At 52.3% G+C, this 20,619-nt stretch overlaps 6 protein-coding genes across 6 annotated transcripts; 5 read left to right on the forward strand and 1 right to left on the reverse strand.

The window, feature by feature from the left end:
* The first annotated feature begins 705 nt into the window (after window positions 1-705).
* On the forward strand, window positions 706-6,314 carry IAQ61_007855 (uncharacterized protein). Its single transcript, XM_066097765.1, has 2 exons — window positions 706-4,743; window positions 4,792-6,314. The coding sequence occupies exons 1-2, from the start codon at window positions 975-977 to the stop codon at window positions 5,604-5,606; spliced, it is 4,584 nt and encodes a 1,527-aa protein (XP_065952262.1). The 5' UTR covers window positions 706-974; the 3' UTR covers window positions 5,607-6,314.
* Window positions 6,315-7,374: 1,060 nt separating this feature from the next.
* On the forward strand, window positions 7,375-9,304 carry IAQ61_007856 (uncharacterized protein; the record flags this gene model as incomplete). Its single annotated transcript, XM_003841946.2, has 2 exons — window positions 7,375-7,434; window positions 7,589-9,304. 2 exons carry the CDS (start codon window positions 7,375-7,377, stop codon window positions 9,302-9,304), a joined length of 1,776 nt encoding a protein of 591 aa, XP_003841994.2.
* A 1,555-nt stretch (window positions 9,305-10,859) lies between these two features.
* Window positions 10,860-12,002, forward strand: IAQ61_007857 (uncharacterized protein; the record flags this gene model as incomplete). Its single annotated transcript, XM_003841945.1, has 3 exons — window positions 10,860-11,130; window positions 11,186-11,286; window positions 11,418-12,002. The coding sequence occupies 3 exons, from the start codon at window positions 10,860-10,862 to the stop codon at window positions 12,000-12,002; spliced, it is 957 nt and encodes a 318-aa protein (XP_003841993.1).
* A 435-nt stretch (window positions 12,003-12,437) lies between these two features.
* IAQ61_007858 (uncharacterized protein) lies at window positions 12,438-16,408 on the reverse strand. Its single transcript, XM_003841944.2, has 4 exons — window positions 16,129-16,408; window positions 15,721-16,072; window positions 15,251-15,671; window positions 12,438-15,198 (listed from the first exon to the last, which is right to left on the reverse strand). The coding sequence occupies exons 1-4, from the start codon at window positions 16,231-16,233 to the stop codon at window positions 12,777-12,779; spliced, it is 3,300 nt and encodes a 1,099-aa protein (XP_003841992.1). The 5' UTR covers window positions 16,234-16,408; the 3' UTR covers window positions 12,438-12,776.
* A 529-nt stretch (window positions 16,409-16,937) lies between these two features.
* IAQ61_007859 (uncharacterized protein) lies at window positions 16,938-17,222 on the forward strand (the record flags this gene model as incomplete). The annotated part of the gene is made up of 1 exon (XM_066097766.1): window positions 16,938-17,222. The coding sequence occupies one exon, from the start codon at window positions 16,938-16,940 to the stop codon at window positions 17,220-17,222; it is 285 nt and encodes a 94-aa protein (XP_065952263.1).
* Window positions 17,223-18,273: 1,051 nt separating this feature from the next.
* Window positions 18,274-20,365, forward strand: IAQ61_007860 (uncharacterized protein; the record flags this gene model as incomplete). Its single annotated transcript, XM_003841943.2, has 5 exons — window positions 18,274-18,553; window positions 18,606-18,757; window positions 18,809-18,843; window positions 18,897-19,539; window positions 19,598-20,365. 5 exons carry the CDS (start codon window positions 18,274-18,276, stop codon window positions 20,363-20,365), a joined length of 1,878 nt encoding a protein of 625 aa, XP_003841991.2.
* Between the last annotated feature and the right edge of the window lie 254 nt (window positions 20,366-20,619).

A 20,619-nucleotide genomic window follows, 5' to 3' on the forward strand; every position in this document is an offset into this window, starting at 1 on the left:
TCTCGGTGAGAAGTGTAAGAAAGGTGAGAGGGGGGAGAAGGGGGACGAGGATGAGGAGGGTGAGCAAGTATACTATGTATGGAGTAGGAACATACTATGGTAAGGACCACAGACCACACAGTAGAGAGATATAGAAGGTAGAGAGGAGCTTGGTTCGGTTCAGAGACAATGCAGACCGAGCCATATTAGTAGATTGTGTTTTTTTATTCTTGTGACATATCACGGTGGCTTGTGAAGCGGTTACTTGCTCAGTGCTTGCTCAGTGCTTGCTGCAGGCATGTTTCAGCAGGCCAAATGAATGGAAATGGATTCTCGTGCCCTTGTGTGTGTGTGTGTGTGTGTGTGTGTGTGTGTGGAGGTTTGTTCCTGGTATAGGTAGGTAGGCGGCTGGTGCGGTTAGCCAGTCATGTAGGTGTACGGTAGCACTCGTATGAACACTTTGGTACTGTATGTACGGTATGTACAGTAGGTAGAGTATACAGTAGATCGTAGATGCAGTTACTGCTGCTAGGCAGGGTTAGGTGATGTCCATCGACTGTACTGTACAGACTTGCAATGAATAATACATGCTCTAAGAGTCTAGGCTGTATCCATGTACCGGTATGTGCTTGGACGCTTAGTAGACGACCTACCTACTGTAGCAGGCTAGGTTGTAGACTTCCGGCTGATGATGACCCTGGCAGCTGGGGGCTTCCCAGCCAGTCTGTCTGCCGCCAGCGCTCACTTCTGTCCGTCCCACTGACTGTCAATTGAGCAGCAGACCCATCGCCTTGGGAAGAGAGAGGTTTCGACTCTCCGACCCTCTCTTTCTTACACAGCCATGACATGGGCCCACTGCGCGTGCTGCTGAATCCCCCATTCCTCGCCAGACACGCCCATCGACATGATCTGACGCCATTCGAGCGAATCGAGAAGTGCATCAAGATTGCCATTCGTGAGCGACAACCTCGCCTGTGGCCGACGCTCCCATAGCCATGCTGCACGCCGCCGCCGCCAACAGCCAGACGACGACGACGACGACGACGACAGCAACAACAAGAGCGACTGCTCAGACACCGACGCAGACGCAGACGCAGACGCAGAGTCACACACTGCCTCGCGCCTTGTCTCAATCCCAGATGCGCCAGCCCAAACCCCCGCCGTTGCCCCCGTACACCCACAACCAGCATCAGAACCAGCACCAACAGCACCGCCAGCAACACCACCCCCTCAGTGGAACCACGCAGCCCGACCGGCCGTCTGCGTATGCGCAACTTCGTCACGCCTCGTCTCCCGCCCTGTCCCCTCCCGCCTCGCCTGTCGCCATGCCTCCTCCCGCTACCACAGGCGCCACCACGACCACGAGACCCAACGTGCGCACTGCCTCGATAGACTCGGCCGCCTCGTCGCTGTCTTCGGCCGCCTCACAGTCCAAGATGCCTCCCGGCCACGTCAACAAGAACTCGCAAGACACCAGCAATGCCAGCCCGCCCGACATGGCGCGCTTGATCGCGGTCGCAGGTTCGCCCGAGGCTGCACTGCTGGCCATGTGGAAGGAGAAGCAGAGCACATCGAATCACAATGCCCAGCTGTGGCGTCTGGTCGAGAAGCAGCGCGCCATGGTCATTGGCCTGCAAAAGGACCTCGAGCGCGCCCTCAAGGACAAGGATCGCTACCGCCGGAAAATGAAGGAGTACGCCGAGCAGACAGCCTCTGGGCCCGGCGCCCTCCAGCGGTCCGACACAATGGCCTCAACCGTCGAACGCGAAGGCAGTGAGTCGCCCTCGCCCGCGCTGAGCGAGCGGGCCGAAGACGCCGCCGCCGCCATGGCAGAGCAGCAGAAGAATTCAGAGTACAAGACGTCCCCATTGACACAGCAGCATCCTGCACCACACCTCATCCCAGACTCGCAACTAGCCCAGTCGCCCTCCCATTGCTCCGAGGCACATAGTGCCTCCAACACGGCCTCCAGTCTCAATTCACCCACGGGCGAGGACGACGAACGTGCGCAACCCCCCCATGTGGCAGGCAGAGGACTGGGCCTCGATGCTGCCTTGTCCGAAGGCTGCCAGGCTCCGCAAATCCTCGAGCCGCCTGCGAAATCAATCACCCCGCCGCCGCCGCAACAGAAGACTGCCGAGGCTCCTGCTGTGGAAGAAAAGGACAGCCATCTACAAGCACCTCAGTTATCCATCACCCAAGCCACACCAGTGTTGGGTGGCGATGGCTTCGACACCCCAACGCGCAAATCCGCGCAGACTCTACGAAAGCCTCCGCCAGCACCTCTCAACCTGTCCAAGCCCATCACGACCAGCGCACACCTCCACCAAGCCGTCCATGGAGACGACGTCGACTCCGACTACAATGACACTCTGGAAGTGGACGAGATCCCCATTGTGGAGCAACGCGGAAGGCGCAAGACTCGTGAAGAGGATGACCGCGTTCGAGAAGCGCTCTACACAAAGGAGGAGGATGCGCGCAGCAAGTCGAAGAAGCAGAAGAGCGAGAGCGAGAGTAAGCACACGCCGCTGTCACACTCAGCGGCAACAGAGGTCCCGGTAAGCGACCAGCAAGCGACGGCTGCAGTCTCTCTGTCGCCGCGCCAATATACCGGTCTTCCCCTGTCGCCCCGCCATCCTCCAGCAACCTCACTCAACGCCCTGCTAAGTCCAACAAACTCGGACACTTCCATGGTGGCTAACCGGAGCGTCGCATCTCTCGGATCGCCCATGTTGAGTCCGGGCCTTCCCTCTAGCCCCCGCCCCACAGATAGACCGCCTGGCTCGCCGTTGCCAAGACATCCCAAATCGACGTTAGCATCCCCACCCATGTCGCCTAGTGCCATGACCCATACTGCCGCGCGATCACTGCCTCAGCCAGGTCCCCCTGCCCCATATACGCCTCAGTCATACCAGTCGCCAGCTGTCAATCAGAATCAGGTGCAGGCGTCGAAAGCGTCCAGCAGCAGCAGCAGCAGCAACAACAACAACAACAACAACAACGCGTCGACTCTACTACAGGTGCCCGGCGCTCAACCTAGTCCAGACTCAACCAACAGCAGTCCTACGTTTGACGAAGTGCCAGATGCAGAACACGTCTACCGCGGTCTTGTGTCGGAGCAGTACCCAGGCCTCCTGCTCCCTCCCAATGCGCTGCCGTCGATTGAAGTCAAGGTCTTCTCGTCCCGACTACGGCCATCTCGTCTTAGTATGCTTGCGCCGAGTCCACGCGAGGAAGATCCAGTCTTTATTCTCGCCATCTATGCTCGTTCCGACAACAAGCAGTTATGGCGCGTAGAGAAGACTATAGCCACCTTACCGACCCTGGACGCCCAGCTCAAGTCTTTGTGTGATTTCCAGGGACGTCTTCCTGAGCGGTCTTTGTTCGGGGGTCACGCACCAGCCAAGATAGACGCTCGACGCATAGCACTGAACCAGTACTTCGACACTGTCTTGGAAACCCCGATGAACGAGCAGACAGCACGAATCGTTTGCGAGTACTTCTCCAGCGATGTTATCGGCGCACAGTCTGGGGACAGACTTGCTCCAGCGGATCCCACAGCAGGAGCAGACGTGTCAGTTCCCAAGATGCGACAAAGAAAGGAGGGCTACCTTACCAAGCGTGGCAAGAATTTTGGTGGTTGGAAGGCCCGGTTCTTCGTCCTCGATGGCCCCGAGTTCAGATATTACGAGGCAGAGGGTGGTGCGCACTTGGGCACAATCAAACTTCAAAACGCGCAGATTGGAAAGCAGTCGCAACAACAATCCAGCCAATCACCCCAAAGAAAAGACGAATCGGAAGACAACCAATATCGCCATGCATTCTTGATTCTGGAGCCGAAGCGCAAGGATTCCTCAAGTCTCGTACGCCACGTTTTATGCGCAGAGAATGACGAGGAAAGGGATGCCTGGGTGGACGCTCTTCTGCAGCATGTAGACATGCCAGATGATTCTTCACCCGTCGAGATACAAGTTCCCAGCGTTGCACGTTTGCAGAAGCAGCAACCCAGCCAAGACTCTTTTCGATCCCACACACGAGACAGCCCAGAGTTTGAGAAATCAGATCGATTACAAGGTCTGAGCTACGACGACACGGTGGCAGCAGAGGCTCCGGTCCGCGGTCCCAATCATCGGGATGCTATGGGAGCGAAACCCGGCAAAGGCTCACCGAAAAGTGCGTCCTTTTCACAAGACAGCCTGGGCCACTACCCTGCCATCTCAGCACCAAGCAATGGAACCCCCATTCGCGACGTGGAGATTTGGGGAAATAAACTAGCATTTAACGCTGGCCCAACCGCTATCAAGGACAAGAAGCGCAGCATCTTTGGGTTCAGGGGTCGTGGTGGCTCTTCCGAACTTGCAGCGATTCAGTCAGGCAACCAACTACAACATGCTGTGGAGCAACAGCAACAACAGCGATCACAACTTGGCAATCGCAGCATATTTGGCATACCTCTCCAGGAGGCTGTAGATTTCTCACAGCCTGTGGGAGTCACTGTTATGTTGCCAGCCGTTGTGTACAGGTGTCTAGAATATCTCAAGGCAAAACAAGCCATCAGCGAAGAAGGTATCTTTAGGCTTAGCGGGTCTAACATCGTCATCAAGGGTCTCCGAGATCGCTTTAATGTCGAGGGTGATATCAAGCTCCTAGATGGACAGTACTATGATGTTCATGCTGTTGCATCGTTGCTCAAGTTGTATTTGCGAGAGCTGCCGTCTTCCATCCTGACGCGAGAACTGCACCTCGACTTCCTCAAGGTTCTCGGTGAGTTGCCATTAGACTGTTGTCTAGCTGATTTTAACATTTTCACAGATATGGATGAGCGCAGTAAAAAGATCCAAACATTCAACGTTCTCGTACATAGACTTCCAGATGCAAACTTTGAGCTCCTCCGCCAGCTCTCCCTGTTCCTGATCGAAATCGTTGAGAATTCCGCTGTCAACAAGATGACTGTGCGCAACGTCGGCATCGTCTTCGCGCCAACTCTCAACATCCCGGCACCCTTGATATCCTTCTTCCTTACCGACTTTCCTGACATCTTCGGCCCCGCTCTCGACGAAGCAAGCTCCCCTATTCACGAACTCCGTAACGGCACGCCGCACCTCGGCGACGAAGCCATTCGCTCCCCACGCCGCCAGATGTTTTCCGATTTACCAACACCTGCGTACAGTGAGACGACGTTCCAGCAGCGTTTTGATCGGCCAACATATCAGGCTAGTGCAGCACCGAATTACCCGCCACCGCCACCACCACAGCTCCTCCAACAACCGCAGCAGCAACAATCTCAACAGCAACAGCAGCAGTCACAATATCCGTCCTACGAACCCTCATCCAGCGGCTTCATACCTATGCGTCCTTCCTACGATACACCGGCTTACGAACAACCGTACCAAGCCCAATCCTATCATACTCAGTCCGACAACTACGGTAGCCTAAACACTGCTGCACAGGGCGGTACGGCCAAAGAACAGAGACAAAGGAGACGTGAATCGGGTATGATGTTCCTGAACATGGGCCAGAGGCAAGGATCAAATGGATCAGCTCAGCAACACTTTCACAACCGAATGGATGGGAGGGGCGATGGGAGAAACCCCTTGATGGTGAGAGAGGAAACCGCCTTTGAATGAGCGTCATGGCGTCATGAAAAACATATACACAGTCATGTCAATGTGGCCAGTGTTTCGACAGTAATGCGATGGCAAGGGTGTCTGGGCTGGATTCTCAGCCTCCAATATCACTTGAGACCAGCTGTCCTGATGTCCCCAGCTTTTTGCCCGGGAGATGCCCTTTCTTGTGTAAGGCGTTGGTCCTCTGACACGTCTTGACACTCATCTTTATTTTCCAATGTTCATGTCTCATGTACAAATGGACCCTCTATCTTATTCCAGTTTTCTGTCTTCTTTTTGGCGAGCGAAACGAGTTATTCCATCCTCGACGATTTCTTCACCTTCCTACGCGACGAGATTAGTGCATCGGCTTGCTTTCCTTGCTTCTCCTTTCAACATACCCTCTCCGCCTGCCTGTGGATACTGCGGCCGACTCTTTTTTTGTTTTTGATATTGGGCTTTTTTTGTTTTTGTGGTTTTGGGGGGTTTTTTTTACATGAGGATTTTTTTGGTGGGTTGCATGCTCTTGAGAGGGCTTGGGGTTGAGAGTTTGTGAAAGGGGTATTCTTTTCTTGTTTGTTTTCGAGGGGAGGGATATTGGCTTGGAAGATGGAGGATGCGGATATGTGCATGTGTATGTGCATGGGGCTTTATATGTTAATGTCGACTGTGTATGCAGTATGTAGTGCAGTGAATCGTACTTTTAGCATTTGGAGAACATGACAATTGAATGCCTTTTATACTTGACCTTGTACTCGGTCGCCGCTTTTGAGTCTTGGATGCTGGTGAGGTGTGGGATCTCTTGGGCGGGATTGCACATTGTACCCACTGTACACCGAGAAATCAAAACATGGATGTGATGGACCTTGCATTCGATACATGGCCTTTGTGCATACATGGCCTTTGTACATACATGGCCTTTGTACATACACACCTCCCCCATCTCCATCCTCCCCACATCGTCACGCTGCAAGCCCTCCCTCCTCCTCTTATCAATCCATGCTGTGCAACCTTTGTACGATGGATGCTGCATCACGCATCACTCGCTCGGTCGTGCGAGTTCATGTCAGCCTGTAGTCCGCAGCCCCCCACTGATTCAACTCTGCATTGCATTGGTTAGGTTGGAGATGTAGCGCTACTCTCTATTTGGGGACTAGGTGTAGGGAGGTGGATGGGCTGGTTGGGGGCGAGGGCGGGGTGGGTAAGGACTGGGGCTGGGAATGGGGCTGAAGCTGAGGAGAGGAGGGGTGAGTGATAGATACGAGATGGCGGGGATGTAGGTGAATTTGATCTCTGCAAGGATGTGTATTATTTCTTACAGTGTGCTTTGAATGGGGAGGTATTGTGGCAGTTGGCTGCAGTGTCACTGGCGTTCCAAGGTTTGATGTTGCCGTTGGTGTTGTACGCACGGGGTGATTAGGCTGCCACCCCCACCCCATCGATCCACCCTTACCATACTCAACATGCCCCTACCCTACCGCTGTCCCAACCTACCCCAATCATCCACCCAACCCACCCCGTCAGGTTGAGTTTCAGACTACACGGCACAGCACAGCACAGCACTGTACTGGTCAAGTTGGCAGCCGTACGAGTACATAGAGGACATCTGCTGGTCCCCCTTCTTTCAGCCTTACGGACGGATAGTCCAGCCCTACGGACTCGCGTCGCAGATCTATCTGATCGACCCTTTTGACCCACTTTGGTGGGGTTGTTCTTTGTGTTCCTCTCTTGCTTTTCAGCGGGATTCCTTCGGCAGGGGGGCTGTGTGTGTGTGTGTGTGTGTGTGAGGATGCCTAATGTTGGGCGGCCGTCGAGGGGGTGTAAGAATTGTAGGGATAGGAAAGTCAAGGTATGGTATATTTTGCGCTCTCTTTTTGGTTCCCACTCCAAGATGTACTTCGATCGTATTGGGGTTTTAGATTCTGGTAGTATTTTTTTATTGTCATTGTGGTGGTGCATTGTTCGTGAGCGTGGGATGGCTTTGCTAATCGAGACGTTCCAAGTGTGACCAGAAACGGCCGTCGTGCTCCCAATGTCTGAGGGCGCAGAAGGAGTGTCATGGCTATCGCGATCCGCTGTCTATGATGTTCAAGAATGAGAGTGTGCATGTGGCGCGTAAGGCGGAGAGGAGGTATGAAGAGTTGGCCAAGGCGAAAGGGGGAGGAGATGGGAAGAGTAGGGGGTCGGATATGCTTATGCTTACGCCAGTATTGCATGAGGGAAATACGGATGTGTTTTCTTTTGGCAAGGAGTGGGGTTCTGCGAGGCATTCAAGTACAGATATGGATAGTTGGTCGCCGTACCGGTATCCTACGCCAAAAAGCATGAGGAGGGAACTCGTACCACCGATGGAACAACAGGCTCTCGGCTTCTTCATCGCCAACTATGTTGCCCAGCCAGGACTGATTCCCCGAGGGCAATTCGAATGGGTCACCGAGCTTCTCTGTCGAGATGATGTCGATGACGCATTTCGAGAGAGCGTCAATGCTGTCAGTTTGGCCGGATACGCAAACACTTGCAAGAGTCCGGCCATCATGCAAAAAGCCCAAGCAGCCTATGTCTCTGCCCTTCGCTCCACCAACGCTTCTCTACGCGACCCCACACTCGCTGTGAAAGACAGCGTCCTTGTCTCCGTCATCATGCTGGGCATGTACGAGAACATGATCTTCCACGACAAGCGCTCCATTGAAGCCTGGGCCAAACACGTCCACGGCGCCTGCACCCTCATCAACCTGCGTGGGCCCATGCAGTTCAAATCTAGCATTGCCCGTCGAATTTTCCACCAGTTCTACGGCGTTGCCCTACTTGTCGCGCTCGAAACGGGAACAACGGTGCCTGAAGGCCTCAAAGGCCTATACGAACATCTTCGTCCAAAATCCGACTACGAAATCCACGGCCGCCAATGGACGACCCGCATCGTAGAAGTCATGCACGACGCCATCAATCTCAACCAAGACAAGCGTGCAGACCCTAAAACCATGCTCGCCCGCGCCCTCCAAATCGACCGAGAACTCGACGAAGTCAAGGCCCTGATGCCGAGTATCTGGCACTACGAAACCGTCCACCTAAACACTCCCTCGCCATACCACTACGGCGCATTCTACAGCGTCTACATCGACCCCTGGATCGCGCAAATGTGGAACAATCTCCGCTCCTGCCGCATGTACCTCTACAAAGCCGTACGCGAAAATCTGAAAAAGGGCTGCGAAGCCTACGACCCCCCTCTCTTCAGCGAAGCCGAAGCCTTGCCCCAGAAACTCGGGGCCGAACAAGTCATGCATGCCACGGTCGCGGGCATCATTGCTTCTGTCCCGCAAATCACGGGCATGTTGCCCTTCCCCCGCGCCTCGGAGTACCGCTCCTTTACAGCTTCCCAACCACCCACTGCGGCGCCCCGAGCCCGTATCTCGGCGCGCCCTGCGCTCCAGCCGCCTGGTACGTTTCTCGACCCGGCCAAGAGCCCGGGGATGATGCATTTGATTTGGCCGCTGTATGCGGCGGGCCAGAGCGATTTGGCGACGTATGAGATGCGGGAGTGGTGTATTGCGACGCTGCAGTTTATAGCGAGGAGGATTGGGACGAGGCAGGCTGTTGTGTTGGCGGAGGAGTTGAAGGAGACGCAGAGGGTGGGGAGGAGGTCGGGGAATGTTACGGATACGTTGGAGAGTATGGATTTCTTTTTTGATAGGGTGTCTGCTGGGGTGGAAGGGGGAGGATAGGGGGGTTGGAGTTGAGGAAAGGCGGAGGGGGTTTGTTGGTTTGGAAGAAAAGTTGGAGTTTTGGGGGGGGGCTTGGGGAGGGATGGGTTTGAGGGCTTGCTGGGTGCGAGGTTCTGGCGTTGGGCGAAATTGAATAGCTCAAGGTATATGTTTTCGTTGGTTTCATGGTAATTTGGGGATACCTGAGCTAGATGTTGCACAGTATGCAAGGACATGGGGTTTTGCTTGAAAACCATCTTTCAGACGCACTGTCCCGGTTACTATTCTCGTTTCAAACTCAGACTACGCGCCTGACTGATTGGGATGGACATGGGAGAGTTTGTATTTGCAGCTCGATTAGCGCTTATATAGGTGGTAGATGGCTCCTCTTGTTTCTGAACAATTCAATTGCTACTGGGTTTGCCCACGTTGTTGAATAGGGTTCAAGTCTGTATCCAAAGTCCTTGACTGGGACGGCGATCTTATAAATTCCACTCGCACTGGATATATAGTGACGGAAAATGGCTAGGGATTCAGATACGTGGAAACGGAGTGTGATGGATGCACTTTGGCAAATGCTATAGTCTGTAGCCATGTTTGTGGAACAGATGGAAAAATTGTAATTTCTAGCATATGGAAGCTTGGAGTTGCAGATGCGCTGATTTATCCTTTGGTAGAATTGGATATGTTCAACGGGTTCTGTGGAGGCAAGTATTGTGGGATCCAGTGTTGGTGCTTAGAACCAACAATCTTGGTATTACCACAGGAGATAATTATAGCAGGGGTTGTGTAAGTTAATCATATTTCATTGGTGTGCTCCCAAGACAAGACGTTGACTTTCCACATCTTTAGGGATAGATTCACAATCTTATTGTTTAGCCTGATAGACAATGGGTTTTCACGAGTACACCCAACAGTCCTCGGGAATGAAACATTTTCCAGCAGAATGATCCAAGACCACTTATCTACGATTATTAGAAGTCAGAGGACACGTTGTAAGATGTCATCAAGAGCCTAAATCTTTAGAGCTTGTCCTCACCAATGCTCCTGCGGGCCGATTTTCACAGAAGAAACATTTTTGTGCCTGATGATGCCACGCGTCTAACTGCTGTGATTGACTGGCGGTCCAGACTGGTATCTTTATTCTGAGTATTCTATGCTCGTATTTGACCAATTGATGAGCCGGCGATGTATATCATTGCCACAGCAGGACGATGTTGACATTGAGAAAGGACACACTCTTAAAGGTGAGAAGTGGACATGTGTTGTGATTTCAGGGTTGGTAGTAGGTAAGTGCGTCCGCAGTGATGTTATTTTTTGCGATTTAATTACCTTCTTGCCATACTGCCTCTCCACGCTATTCACCCACTGCAGCTTCCTCGCTCAAGCGACTAAACATTTCATAAGCGCGTCCTCATATCAATTTTTGTGCTACGCCCTTCCTCTAACACACCACATCTATCCGCCAGCATCATCGGCGCCACCCACTAACACCCACAACCCATCTCTCTGTCGAATCCCGTTCATCAACAGCGCAACTACATCTTTATACCGAGCTCCTGCCCATCTTTTAGCCATGAGTGCCTCTATTGCCACGCAGTCCTCTACATCGACTGCCGCAACAGCAACCCCATCCTCCACCATGGAACAAACCAAAATCATCGTCAACGCCACCATAAAGCAAGTCAAGAACAAAACGGCAACTGGTATCGCGACCGTCAAGAGAGCCATTACAAAACTCGATAAGGCTATCAATGAGGATCTCAGGGCTAGCAAGACGCAGTCTGGGACAGAAGGGAGGGCGTGGAAGACGAGTCTTTGGGCATGTTGCACGCCTTGGGACCTTGGTATGTGCCGGACAGTCTGGATGATGAGACCGCATGCTGAAGAGGAGACGTATAGCTATCCTGACGATGTGCTGTCCGTGTATCACATTTGGCAAGACATTTCATCGGCTTCAAAATGATGGCGATATGTCGGGGTATGAACAGATCAATGCAGCGGTAAGTTGAAAAACAACTGTTGCCCATGTGTGAAGCAGCACACGATGTCAAACTTGTTACTATGTCCTTCTTTCCTGCATCACGCACTCCAATTAACTTCAGAGATGCTGGTCTTCACTCACATCTACCAGTGCCTATTCTACTACTTCGCACGCTGCTGGTGTATCCAACCTCTCCCCATCTGCATGCAATACAGCCTTTTCCGCGAGAAGCATAACCTAGAAGGCACACCCATAGAAGACGCTCTCAAAGCGCCATGCTGCTGTCCCGCCCTCATGCAAATTGAAAAAGAGTCAAAGCTGGTCTTTGCCGAGAAAAGAGGCGGCCTGGATGGCGTCATCGAAGAACAGTACATCGCCAGCGAGAATATGGTTATGGCCAGAAAAATTCAGATTATGCCTCAGAATGCTTCTGCGCCGTTGTATCGTATCTCTGAGGAAATGGCTGTCACACCTATGCAGGATGATGAAATGCCACATGAGAAGATTGAGGACGATGGTGTGAGCGAGATGACGGCGGTGAATGCAGAGGACATCCAGACACAGAGTGACGGAAAGAACGAGTTGCCAATGCCAATGCCAATGCCAGACGCGCAAGCTATAATAACTTCGGGTCTCGGGCTTCATGCCGATGGCGCGAGCGAGGTACCGATTGCATTCTTGGTACCGCAGTGCACATCGGAACATTCCCAGAGGCGTCTGTTCAGAACGATATGAGCGACGAGACCATGGTCGTTTCATGTATGATTTGATGGAGCACTGTACAATTTGTTTGAATCACGGGTTCCCATCGATTCACGACTATAAAGGTCTTCGAGGAGACGGTGGACGGTGACGAGATTGGACGAGGTGGGCGGGTGCTGCTGGACAGAGATGGCTCGACGTTACGCATTGTATCTTTCATTTTTTTCCTATGCCCTTAGATAATGCTGAAGATTGTTCGAATCCGTAGCGCGCATCCGAGATAATTCCTACTTGCTATATTTCCTCTGTGGACACTTTAGTCGCTCTGATTGTTCAGTTCATGTGACGCTTTTTGAAATCTGGATCTCACCGGTCGAACACGCCGTGATGCAGTCATCTCCGAAGAGACTGTATCTGTTCCCTGGTGCCCCCGAAATGCTGGATCCAGGCGAGAATTTAGTGACAAGATAGTGATTATATTTTGTGATTGCATTAGCTATAGCATGCCATGCATGTGCCACACTCGATTGATCATGTCGAGTAATCTTCAGTTCCAACGTGTATTGATAACAAATGTTTCTTGGAACGAACGACTGTATATCTGTAACATTACAGGCCATTAAACACGCCTTGTGCCATTCTGCCCTTCAAATTCAGACACTACGATGTACGTGTGGTGAGGGGGTATCCACCCCTGACACGAACACCCAAGGCCCTTCTTGCCTCCCAAATCTCCAAAAGACTCGACATTACTCCCCATCCTTGCCTTCGATCCACCTCGCCTCTCGCAACCTTCCGCTCGTCAATCTACGGCGCAATCGTATACGCATTCCCATAAGCATTGTCGCCCCCGGCATTCGCATTTCCATTCTCATACGCATGGGGCACGCTATTTACACCGCCATTAACGCCCACATCATCTGCATCATAGTGAAGTCTCAAACTGGTCGGAATCGGACTCTCCTTGGCATTAGCATCGAGATAATGCCGCATCGTGATGCCCGCCAACTTGTGCTCCGTCGTCGTAAACCGGCCCTGCTTCCCGGGCGCACGCCGTACGTTCTTCAGCTTGAAGACCTCGCGCAGCGTAGCTGCAAGAGATGGCCCGACGAGTCGCGCGCCAAAGCAAAAGTGCAATCCGTGACCGAGTAGCGTGTAGTCCTTGAACGAGCGGTGCGGGTCTAAGATCTCCGGGTTGGGAAACGCTACGGGATCCATGGCGGCAATCGACGTAGCCACGAGAATCGTGTGGCCCTTTTTAACAGAGACAGGGCCCCGCACGCCGTCTTGCACAGTGACGTCGCGCGTGGCGACACGAGGGAGGCCAGGGACTACGCCAACGTGTCGCATGCCTTCGTACACGAAACCTTGGAGTTCTCGGTCGGAGACGGCGGGATCCATGTGTGCGAGTTGGATGATGCGGTTCTTGTACTGCTCGTACTCGGGCTTGAGGTATAGGTCGATTAACAGACTGGCCTGCTGTGTGAGGTTGCCGGCCACTGGCGCGCCCATGCCAATGCAGTCACCCACATTATCGCCCATGGGGAGCTTGGTCTCCGCAAGCGCCTTGTAGATGCGATCTGCGTGGGGGCCGACTTCGAAGGTGCTGCCTTTGGCCATCCAGTCGACTAGGCCTTCCATGGCGCCTGTTTGCGTCTTCAGGTGCGTTTCAAAGATGGAGCGTAGGGGTGCGGCCGCTTTCATGGCGCCCTCGCGGAGTTTCCATTCGTTTTGGGGCAGGATGTTGAAAGATTGGTACATGAAAAGTACAAGGTATGCGGTAAATGCCTCGTAAATCGACAACAAGCCACGGGGTTGCTCCTGAGTCTTGAGAGGTAGGGCAAAGCGGTCTGCGAGCCAGAGAATGGGCGTGATGTTGGTGACATCGCGAACGATATCGATGCTCATGCGGCCCTTTGCGCCCTTGAGACTGTTCTTCTTGATAAGTTTCGCCACGTTGCTGCTGAAGAAAGAAGTGACGTTTGCTTCAAATCCTTCCTCGAAAAAGACTTTATGCAGGATCTTAGAGCGCTCGTCGTGCTTCTTTTGCTCGTCCCATCCTATCATGAAGTCATGGCCAGCGGTGCAGTTGCGAATGGCGGCTTGATACATCACAGCGAAGCTTTCGCGGTCTTCGAAGACGGCTTTGCAACCTTCTTGGGTACGCACACTGATGATGTCATTATCGTTGGCAGGGCGTTTCAGGTCATACTTGTCGAGAACTTTGTTGCCCGTGAGGATGCCTTTGGCTGCTTCAGGGGTATAGAAGGGAAGGAGAACATAGGGCGAAGTGCCAGTGAATCCACCAGGAAGACCTTGGAAGAGTAATTTGGGGAAGACGCCTCCGTATGCGCCGGGCACCGTGTCTGCGAGTAATGCCGCCCCCCATTGAGTCAAAGTGTTACTATTGAAATCGTAGCTGAGGAAGCGGTCGCCACGAACAAGTGCGACTGCGTCATCCAAAATGCCTCGTCCGGTAGTCTGACCTGGACACACTCCGCTGCCTGGCATGGCTGGCTTAGTGCACTCGGCCATCAGACCAGGGTAGAGTTCCATGTTCTCGATGTGACCATAGAGCAGTTCAGCTGATCTTGCAGTCTCTTTGTCTGAGCACCAATCCTCGAACGTCTCATAGGGCTTCAGGTTCAGATACCTGCGGAACTCGTTGAGGGTACAAACGTTGAACACCTCTCGGGCTTGTAGTTGGCCCATGAGATCAACAACTTTCAAGCTGGCCGGCGTGCCGTGAGCACCAAAAGCATGAGCAGGCTCTTCCGTGCAAGACTTGATGAGCTCTGCGAGCTCTTCGTCACGAAACTTGCCATCGGCATCACGTTTAAGACCACCAAAGGTCCAATGTTGCGGCAGCTGCTCCTTCATTTGATGGCCATAGTGCATCATGACTTCATGGAAGGTCTCGATGGTGACATCATCAATATTGGTGATCTCGGGCTTTACAGACCGGATGATGTCCTCCATCCAGCGGTCGTCTGCTGCACTTAATGCGGCATGCCAGTGGTAGAGCACAGCAAACTCCACGGAAACGTGACTCCCAGTCCCGCGCTCGACGCGTACACCACCTTTTTTGATCTCCTTGCCAAGATCTAGAGACCATTCAGAGTTGGCACGAGGAGTGTTCAGAATGGCTGCCACGTAATCGTGGAGAACCACAGAAGCGAAGAAGCCCACATTGATGTTGCGTGTGATCTGGAAGATGTCTTCGTCTTGCCTTGTTTGTTTGTCAGAAGGTGTAGCACTGATAAGATGTGTATAGTGCTTACCATTGCCTTTCCTTCTCGTTCAAGGTATCCCAAGGCTTGTACTTGCCATCCTCGTTTACAGAGAACAGTGACTCGGCAACATGGTTGTGGTTTCTTGAGAACATAAGAAGCACTGCAACAACGCCGGGAGGCATCATCATGATGCGATCCGATGCAATGGAGTCATTGTAGATCAACCCATTACGATATGTTCGTACACGCTTCTGCTCTACCTCTGTGTTTCCATACAGAGTACTGAGGTCGACGTAACTAGAGGTCTCGTTAATCCAAGGATTGGTTCTGGAGGTCTGGAAACATTCGTGAATGACAATGGTTGCGAAAGAAAAGAATAGCCTGTTCAGTCCTGACGGATGAGGGCGAAATGAACCGTTGCGCTTCAAGAGGGCTTCGTATACGTCTTCCACGTCGGGCAGATTAGGACCTGGTATAACCAGTTAGCTCTATAGGGAAATGGAAGCGCAGATATATACCTTTCGGCTTGGAAGGAGGCACATTACGCGCATAGGGCGATCCAGCTTTGCCCATGTCTGGATTGTGTGGGTTATTTCCAGAGCCGTCGTGTTTCCTGTATCGTGCTGAAGGTCCTGCATGTGTTGGCGTTGGATGTGGAAGATCGTTCCAAAGCATGGCAATAAAGCCATCGGATATCTTGGAGCTGAGACCACTGTTTGGTGGCAAGCCCTGAAGCATTTCCACGCCCTGCTCGAGCAAGAGATCCTTATCGTCAAGAGGCTCTCCGGATGCCAAAGTAGTTACGGCTTCTAGCGCGAATTTGGCATTCTTGACACCCAAACCCGTGAGATCGCTCATGATTGCAGTTTTCTACAGAAATAACATCAGCTTATGCTCATACATACTTGGTTACTTATAGAATTTACCTGGTTGTTCTTCAAGCCACTTGCCGCCTCTGCAGACCGGCCATCACTGGCTTGAGTCGGCTTCTTCCTGATCGAACCAAGCAATGATCTCAACGGACTAGGCATGTTGAAGAATGCTGCGTGGAAACATAAGACGTGTGTTACGGTGGGATGCTCCGGGGTAAAGTACCTGGAGAGCTCGAATCGAATGGGCCACTGTGACAGCCGAGCTCAAGAAGCGAGGTCTATGATTCGAGACAGGCTCCTCCTCGCCGGCTGTGCTTCGGAAACGACTATTTCGTACCAATGGCGTTGTCATGATGATTTTCAGCTGCGGCGGAACGATCAGCACAGGCAGTCCGCGAATCAGGCTTGGTGTTTACCCAGTCAGCGTGCATGGCCCTTGAACCGTATGGGGACATGCAGATTGACTGCTGTGGAGGTTGCGCCAAGATACAAGCTCTCCTTTTACCAAAGATGCCATTGGTGCTAGCTGGGGTAATGCAGGGCAGCACAGGATAGTTCCTAATGGTAGCTGGAGCTGAAAGCTGTCAAGCACTACATGGCGAGATGCCCTGGTTTGTGGAAAGCATATACGAAACACCGAGAGAGTTACCCCACTTCATCCTGTGCTACGTGTTCTGGCCGCGGACGCACAATACACCGATCGTACATGGAGTGGTGATCAACAACGCTACACTTGAATGCTGGTGCTACCCCATCTACGAATACTGGTACCGGTAGGTAACAGGAGGCTTGAACTGCAACGCTGATTGCTTCTTCGTTCTCCCCAGAGAGCGATTTGCAACCTTGCACAGGCCCCGGCGCACATGTCTCAAGTGCAGGATGATGGACAGGATCCTAAGGCTACACAGCAGGAACATCTGTTTCGACGAAAAGTCCCCGCTGCTGTTGTGTATGTAGATGGCTTCTCAACGAATCGAACATCTGATCGCCGCGGCCCGATTCAGCCAAGACGGGTAAATCTTGTGCTAATGAATGCACAGACAGTTCGGCGGGAGGCTTCAACTATCGGCACGGCGCGGGCCAGCTATACTGCTGATTGCATGCGCTACAGCTCCATTGTGCATGTCACAGACATGCCCTCTGACTAGAGGCTCGTACTATGTACAAGTGTCCATGGGCCGACGCAGTAGAGTAGCTCAGCAAGGAATTGTGGTATGCATCATGTGCAAGGGGATTATGAGACCTGAAGAAGACAGGATCAGCGACGGTTTGTCATGAGAGGATCTGATGCCTAGTACTGGCTAAATGAGTCTGGTGAAGGATTGGGTGGTGGTAGAGAGGATACAAGGAGGCGTAGGTACATGGTAGATACCTAGACACCATCGAGGGAGGGGGTTGGGGTTGGCTTAGAGATCGGTCGGCTGGGGCCGCGTCGGATCGGAGTGATCGGAGTGAACCCTGAGCTAGCCTAAGCGAGCCTGTTAATTTCCTCGACGTCGCCGACTTTGACTCCACCATTGCCAGCGAGGGAGAGAGTCCGAGAGATGGTACAGCGCCATAGTACGGCATGATGGATCAGCAATGCCGCAGATTTCAATACTATCCTCCGAACCAATGAGCACTGCGTGGCCACTTCATGGCGTATCTTGCTTACCATGGTCGTATTCATCGCCTACATCTCAGACTACTCAAGTTGAAGTAGCTTTCGAGGCCAATCGAGCACTATATGAGGTAGAAGACACGAAATACCCATGTAATACGCCCAGACGGTGAGCTACTGCTAATCTCCCTGGTGTCTGCCTACAGTTGCAGCGCGGGCACTTTGCACAATTCCCACAGTCGCATAAAATCCACAATCCACAAGATAGGATTGGCGGTCGATCAACAATCGATCTGCGATTTTAGATGCTTTGAAGGCGGCATTCGTCACTTTTAGGGCAAAGAGGGACATCAGGCAAGAACAGAGAGACCATGCGCCAGACGCCACTGACATCAGCTCTCAATATGCTTTCCCCTCGTGGGTCAGTACTACCTCGCCTGTTGTTACCCCTTGCCGCATTTTCTACATTTCATACTCGCCACCTCTTCCGTTTAAGTCGGGTGTAACATGCTGTTAATATGCCGGCGAAGGATCACGAGCAATCAAACCTCCTAATTCCCTCCTCCCAGCCCTATATACCCTCTCCTCGCGACAACAACATGGATGGGTACGGGGGCCCAATCGTGACGGCACGGACCCATGTTCCGAAAAAGTTTGTCCTCTGTTTCGACGGTACTGGCAATAAATTTTCTGGTACAGATGCAGACAGCAACATTCTTAAAATTTATCGCATGCTTGACCGTAATGGCGACGACCAATTTCATTACTACCAGCCTGGTATCGGCACATATGTTACCCGAGCTAATGGCTCAATGTCCCGGACGAGCCGACTGGAAAAGTTCCAGTCGTGGTATGCAAAGGCAAAGGATAGCGCAGTTGGTCAGTAAATTACAAAGCTTTCTACCATGCGTTTGGTGGCTAATAAGACTAGGCACATCTTTTGATCAACACGTAATGGCTGGATATCGGTTTCTGATGCGTTACTACACGCCAGGAGATGATATTTACTTATTTGGTTTCTCTCGGGGCGCCTACACCGCCCGTTTCCTTGCAGAAATGCTGGATCATGTTGGTCTGTTATCTGTAAGAATCTCGTATGTACCTAATGATGATTCAGTTGCTCACGACAAGTAGGCAGGCAACGAAGAAATGTGTCAGTTTGCATGGAAGTGAGTATGACTTTACCACGTCTGTGAAAATGTTGGGCTGATCAAATTTGAAGGACATTCCAGAAATGGCAGTGTCGACTTCCTGAAGATAAGGATACTGACCGCAAGCCTGGAGAGAAATCAGCCAAAATGAAACAGCTGGAGTTCATGTGCGCATTCCGCGAAACGTTCAGTCGCCCGGTTCGCGCAATACGTTTCTTAGGTCTCTTTGATACAGTCAACAGCGTTCCGGCGTTCGAGAATGCATGGATGCAACGCAGTAAATTCCCTTACACGGCCCGGAGTAGTGCACGAGTGATTCGACATGCCGTCGCCATCGACGAGCGTCGAGCAAAATTCCGTCAAGACTTGATCTCGCAAGAGAAACCAGACACAACCACTCTCTACAAGCGTCACCATAAGCACAATCATATCAGGAACATACTCCATAGTAACGAAGGGGTCGATGGTATGAGCGGGAAGAAAGATGAGATCGATCAAGGCCAACCTGGGGCTTCCTTACCGCCCATGCGCTTCAGCAATTCTCACGAAACATTTGGAGTCCGCAGCCTCAGTCCTTGCTACGATCAATGCGATGGTGGAAACGACTCCGTTACTCCTTCTATCCTGTCGCTCAATGTTGGAGAGACCTGGAATTCAGAAGAGGAAGAGGGCGAGCAGGACATACAGGAGGTGTGGTTTCCAGGTTGCCATGCGGTGAGTTGACAATACAGATGTCTATATGATATTCTGGCCCAGGCTGACATCTTATCAGGATATTGGCGGAGGCTGGCCCCTCGGTGATGACGATGCAGCCTTGAGCCATGTTCCACTTGTGTGGATGGTCCGGGAAGCGCAAAAAGCTGGTCTTGAATTTGATGAAGAGAAGCTTGAAGCTCTGTACTGCTGCCACGAGGACCCGATCGACGCGGATGGTAGACGGCAAGCCAACATACCAAAGTTCAAGATTGATCCCGCGCCGATACAGTCCAGCGTAGCCAACGGCACTGCTAACGGTGCAACATCAAGTGAAGCCACTGTTATCGGCTGGACGGATGATGACAACATCCTTAGCCACCATCGTGAGCATCCTGATACGCCTTTCCATAAACATTTGCATAGCGCAGCCACGCGCGGCCGCATTCATGATGTGCTTCAGTTTAACAATGGCGCTGGTCATGCAGGTGTTGTCTCGTGGAATATTATGGAGTACCTACCATTTCGCCGTATGGATCTGCAAGAAAACGGTACCTGGAAAGCGATCAGATGGCCGCTGCCCAAGGGTGAGACACGCGATATTCCCGCAACCGCAGTCATCCACTGCAGTGTGATTAAGCGTATGCTTGCAGACCCGACATACAGACCAGGGAATTTGATCGTTGGAGGTGGCGGAAGAGGTGTACGACGTGCGCCAACGGACCTGGGCATGGGCAAATGGGCCGTTGCATGCGAGCATGGCCATCACGTTGGCGAGTGCTTTGTACGAAAAGAACCGCCAAAGAGGACGAAGACAATGGAGATGGAAAACAAGAAAAGACCCTAGAATTTGCACGAAGTTTTCCTTGCACCGCAATTGCGTGTTAGTGAGAGTAAAGGAGCAAGCACCTACATTTATACACTTACTTAATACCTAGAGTCGAAATCAACTCCACTGCCTCTCAACTCACATGGCGCATCTTCCTGTTGATAAGCGAATCTGCGGGTAAGAATTCAAGAGCTATTTGTATCTTAGTGTCATTTTTACGTGAGGAGGGACCGTTTGTAGTGTATCATTGCGTTTGCAGCTGGCCAATGCGC

The sequence above is a fragment of the Plenodomus lingam genome (genome assembly GCF_022343315.1).
Source record: "Plenodomus lingam strain CAN1 chromosome Unknown contig_3, whole genome shotgun sequence".
NCBI lineage: Eukaryota > Fungi > Ascomycota > Dothideomycetes > Pleosporales > Leptosphaeriaceae > Plenodomus > Plenodomus lingam.